Genomic DNA, 5,830 nt, shown 5'->3' on the forward strand with positions numbered 1-5,830 from the left:
CCTCCATTGAACGGAAAGTCCTATCTATTCCATTCAAAGTTTTTTAGCCTTCCCCCTTTCCACTGGTAATAAGGAATTGGCAAGAATAGATCGATATAAATAGATCAACATAATGCAGCACTATCATGCACAGATCAGCCTTAAAACATGTAACGTTAGATATATAACGGAGCGATGTATTTCTACGGAAAGGCTGACTGGCGCGGGGCTCATACAATCTCCGCGTTTGTTATAGATACGAGTGCTCCGGTGTCTTGCTGGTAGTCAAATATATTTATTTATATATACAGCATATGGATGTTATGTGCCTGTTACCTGCCGCTTTCAGTTCTAGTAGTTTAGATCTCGCAACCAGGGAAACGCCGACATGTGTTAAAGGGAGCAAGACGCGAATCTACCGGCATTTGACTCATGAGTGAACGGCGAAAATGGCTGGACGGCACAGCTTAGGATTCCATTGAAGTTACAGGGAACTATGTGTGAAAGAGGCTTAAATGATTTCAACATTTGAAGAGTCAGAAGTGTTCTCTTTGTTGTGTTAACAATAGTGATGTAAGTTAGATTTGGTGAGATCACTATGGAATATTAAATCATCAATCTTTGCTCACTACATAGCCTTTCTTACCTTCAGGTGTGCATGAACTACAGGTTATCAACTGTGAAATTATATCTGTTATCATTAGGGTTGGGTACCGAAAATCGGTACCGGTAGGTACCGGTTACTTTACATTCGGTATGTACCCGTACCGAATCGCAAAGGAGATTTCGGTGCCTCATTTCGGTACTTTTCTATCTCGCTCCGGTGTCAACTGGTGACTCGTGACGTCACATCGCCTGTTAAATTTCCACTCAGTGAAAGCAGCGAGTACGGAAGGATAACGAGAAGGTTGCTAATAGCAACTTCCGCTAGCGGGTTGGCATAACGCGACGCTCGACTTATGGGTGCGTTCCGTAAACTCGTTCTGGAATTCTGATCACCACTCGTGGAATGCCTTCTGTCCAATCAAATGACTTGCTCCCCTTATGACGTCGGGCCCAGTGTGCGCTGCGACGCTCTCAGAGCGAGTTTAGAACGATAGGGTTTAGAACGATAGGCACCCCAAAGCTCAGGAGTTTTATTTTCATTTATTTTAATTTGAGTGTATATTTAACTAATATATATTGTGCCTCAGCAATAAAAAAGTGAAAAGCTGTTTAATGTTGTCGACCGTGTTATTATTATAATATATATATATATATATATATATATATATATGTCATTTAAAAAAATCAAAAGTACCGAATTAAGTACCGTTTTGGTACCGGTACCGTTTTTAAAGTATCGGTTAGGTACCGGTACCGGATAAAACCCAAACGGTACCCAACCCTAGTTATCATATCGGTTATCATATCGGTTATCGGCCACGATAACATCGGTTATCGGTATCGGTTGGAAAAAATGCATATCGTGCATCCCTAATGTAAATAGATGGATAGAGATATGTAGATATGTAAATAGATGGATAGAGATATGTAGATATGTAAATGGGTGGATAGAGATATGTAGATATGTAAATAGATGGATAGATAGGCAAGCAGATAGATAGATAGATACTAACTATCTAGACCAGGGGTCGGCAATAGGCGGCCCGTGGGCCATTGCTGGCCCGTCACCAATAATATTTGGCCCAGCAGATTATTTTGAGAATCCACTTTTTATTTTTTTATAATAATATCGGACCGACAGTCCCACATATAGCGCCTATAATGTCCGAATAGAGAATCGAACTCCACCTGAATAATGCTTATTGTACTTTTATCCATGTTGAGAGTGAATGACACAGGGACAGACAATCAGGCAGCAAGGTGCACCGAAGCGCACTGACGCTGAACCCCTCAGAGCGAATCATAAGCAGGTGGACAACGCGTCACGGTGCTGAAATAGCCGACATACCGTGTGTGGTTTGAACAAAATAACACGAGCTCAGTAAGCCATTCAAACGTAATGTTTACGTATATGTGACTGCAACACACATATGAACAGTAACAACGCAAATTCTGTTTAATTTTCTGAAAAACATTGAAAACAAAATCGGCGCAAACAAAAAGCATCTCCCATCGGTCAGTATTTGCTTGATATCTGGTGATATTGACGTCACTTTAATCCACAGGCAGTTCTCAAGGTTTTTATGCATCCATCGATTCCTCTCGTGCGTCTTTATCGCATTCATTGACGAAAAGGACGACTCGCGTATAGAAAGGGAACATTGTGAGCACGGAAAATGTCTCTCACAACGGCTTTGCATTGATGAAACCAGGTAGGATGAACGTATAGTTCGCTGTCCATTCCTCTTTAAATGCCCTGTTTCCACCGTCAACTTTCCTCTTTAGACCTTTGGAGAGTGACATTATGTTTCTCTTGCTAGCAGGTTAAATGTTTGGCTCACTTCACCCGGCACGCAAACAACCAATCCAATAATAATAATGTGACCTTGTCTGGGAGGAGGGGGGAATAATTATCAGAATGAAACTATGTTACATAATTATTAGAATAAGTTAGGCTACGCTACATCGTCAGTCCACACATTTATTATTCAAAAATATGGAAAAGTGTGAAACTACGTTTCAACGTTGTTGAGAATCACAACACAAACTCGCTAATCAAGCCAAAATACTGCAACATAATGGATTGGACAGCTACCTAGTTAACTAGAACACTACTTTACATTGTTAGCAGGTTCACAAAACAAGCTGTGTTAGTTGACTAGCGATGTGTACAGTCGAAAGAAAAGTCAAAGCATTAGAACGTGTCACATTTTTAAACAATCAATTACTTAAATTAGCCTTTGATTATGTTCGGGCCCGCCATCTAGTGGCTCAAAAAAAAATTGGCCCGAGGCCAAACCTAATTGCCGACCCCTGATCTAGACCATCGTTTCTCAACGGGGGCGTTCAGACAACATCGGGGGGCGCTGGAACAGATAGTTTTGTTCTTGGGGGGCGTTCGCGCATTAAGTATTTTTCTCATGAAAAACAGCTGTGTTATTACGGGCACATTCGTAAATGCACGATAGCTGAATGTCGATACACGATGAACGGTCAGTTCGCTCGGACAAACCGTGTTTCGGTCGACTGTTCGACCCTGCTGGCTGCCTGTCCCGCCCTAATGCGAGCCACGGCCGCTGCTATTGGTTGATAGAACGACATGTAGAAATGTGATTGGCTGAGCGGGAAGCCTTTTCTAAAAAGCTGCTAGTTTGGTTGCAGTGCGCCGTAGAGCTTTAATTAAAATAGAATTAAAAGTAGAGCTTTAATGAAGTTGCTTGGAGTGTTTTTGCCAGAAACTCCGAAACGGTTAAACAAAATCAGTCTTGCAGTTGTGTTGTGTTGCTGTGACTGCTGCTGTGTCACGGTGCCGCCGTAGAGAGAGAAACTGCCGCGTTGCAGATTCAAAGGAATGAGAGAGAGAGAGGGAGAGAGGGAGAGGGAGAGGGAGGGAGAATTAGAGGTGGGGAGAAAAAAAAACACGAAGGGGGTAGGATTGAACCTGCGCTCGACGTTTGCTTCGTCTCATCTGAGTTTCGTGATGCATTGCGATGTGTTTGCAAACTAAAATACGATCGCTTTTTTGTGATATGTTGCTCCTCTTGTGATGTCCTGGAAACGAACGCATCAGCTGCAGCGTCTTTTGTATTGATCAGCTGTCAGCAGTGTTATTACGGGTACGTTCGTAAATGCACAAACGGTCAGTTCGCTCGGACAAAACCATGTTTTCAGTCAAAGGGCCCATCTCTGAGCGCTCCCAGAGCGCAGAGCTCTGAACTTTGGAACTTTGTTATGTTTTGATATGTGTTGATATGAGAAATTCGAAGTGGTCAGTTTATGAAAATAATACCATAGAATACTAAATAAAATATTAAAATAATAGCCCCCTAGCGTTTGCCGCCATATTGTGACACTACCCCCCCCCCCCCCCAAGTCCAATCAAAAATGAATAAATATTAGCATCATAAAACAGCAATTTGGAGAAATGCAACACCAGCACACAAAAACGAACAATGTTAGTTGTAATGTACAGTTCTGCAGCCTACTGTTTGTTCTGCATCGGACATGTGTGAAATTGCTGCTGTTCCGTAGCAGTCTGTTTGTATTCTCTGATGTTGTCTGAGTTTGTTTAACACTCAGAAACAGCATTTTTATTCACATTCACATGGCTTTTCTGCTCTCTGGTAAACTAATGATAATGATATTCCAACTGCCCAGTTAAATCCAATCTATTATTTGGCATTCAGTGACATGCTTTTTAAATTATATAACACAGAATATTAGTCAACATTAATATTTAGGGAAGAAAATAAGCCTACTTTTTTTGATGGGGGGCGGTAAGAGGCCTGGATAATGGACAGGGGGGCGCTGGCCCAAAAAAGGTTGAGAACCACTGATCTAGACAGATAGATAGATAGAAAGATATGTAGATAGATAGATAGAAAGATAGAAAGATATGTAGAGACAGACAGACAGATAATGATGTTCCTCTCCCCCCCCCCCCCTCCCCCCCAGACGGCCATTGTGAGGATCATGAAGATGAGGAAGGTCCTGAAGCACCAGCAGCTCCTAGCCGAGGTCCTCAACCAGCTGTCCTCCCGCTTCAAACCCCGCGTCCCCGTCATCAAGGTACTGTCCTCCCTCACACCCCCCCGCGTCCCCGTCATCAAGGTACTGTCCTCCCTCACACCCCCCCGCGTCCCCGTCATCAAGGTACTGTCCTCCCTCACACCCCCCCGCGTCCCCGTCATCAAGGTACTGTCCTCCCTCACACCCCCCCGCGTCCCCGTCATCAAGGTACTGTCCTCCCTCACACCCCCCCGCGTCCCCGTCATCAAGGTACTGTCCTCCCTCACACCCCCCCGCGTCCCCGTCATCAAGGTACTGCCCCCCCTCACACCCCCCCGCGTCCCCGTCATCAAGGTACTGTCCCCCCTCACACCCCCCCGCGTCCCCGTCACCAAGGTACTGTCCTCCCTCACACCCCCCCGCGTCCCCGTCATCAAGGTACTGTCCTCCCTCACACCCCCCCGCGTCCCCGTCATCAAGGTACTGTCCCCCCTCACACCCCCCCGCGTCCCCGTCATCAAGGTACCTGCAGGGCCGCCCTCCCTACAGGATAAAATACTAAAATAACAATGCATCTGGAGCAGCTTCATACATACATCATTTCAGTTCTAAAACTATCAACTATCGGGAGGCTGGCGGAGGTAGGATTCGGAGGACGGGCTTGTTGTAATGCATGTAATGGTACGAGGAACAGTGTTTGATAGCATTCACTATTCCGTGCCATGCATTACAATGAGCCTGTCCTCCGATTTCTACCTCCACCAGCCTCCCTTCTCAGAGCGCATTGGAGTAGGAGATCTGAGGCTCCACCCCCTTGGGTGTTCTCCTCCAATGCCTTTAGAGAAGGAAGCGAGGGAAGAGGATTGGGAGGAGCTAGAGTTACTTCCTGTTCCTCTGTCACGGGTTGTTTCATCTTTGTTTTGTTTGTTCTTCCAGAAATGTATCGACATCCTGATCGATAAGGAGTACCTGGAGCGCGTGGACGGAGAGAAGGACACGTACAGCTACCTGGCTTAACAACAACAACAACAACAACAAACAAACGTTTCCATTCTTCTCCTCCACCTTCCCCCTCTTTTTCTTTCTTCTTCATCATCAGTTCTCAATCAGTTCATCATCAGTTCTCGAGTAATAAACAAAACAAAAACAGAAACACACAGTTCGTTTCTCCGCCTGACACCCTGCTGGAGAGGAGAGGAGAGGAGAGGAGAGGAGAGGAGAGGAGAGGTGGAGACCT

At 45.0% G+C, this 5,830-nt stretch overlaps 1 protein-coding gene across 1 annotated transcript in view; it reads left to right on the forward strand.

The window, feature by feature from the left end:
- Positions 1–5,610, forward strand: part of LOC308165417 (cullin-1-like) — a gene marked incomplete at both ends in the record, with an annotated part of 27,409 nt that extends 21,799 nt beyond the window's left edge. The window contains 2 exons of the mRNA XM_080539573.1: positions 4,540–4,653; positions 5,530–5,610. Coding sequence (XP_080395699.1) covers positions 4,540–4,653; positions 5,530–5,610 — 195 coding nt within the window. The remainder of the gene's footprint in view (positions 1–4,539; positions 4,654–5,529) is intronic.
- Positions 5,611–5,830: the final 220 nt, after the last annotated feature.

Source organism: Nansenia antarctica (assembly GCF_963989245.1).
Source record: "Nansenia antarctica genome assembly, chromosome: 9".
NCBI classification, from domain to species: Eukaryota; Metazoa; Chordata; class Actinopteri; order Argentiniformes; family Microstomatidae; genus Nansenia; species Nansenia antarctica.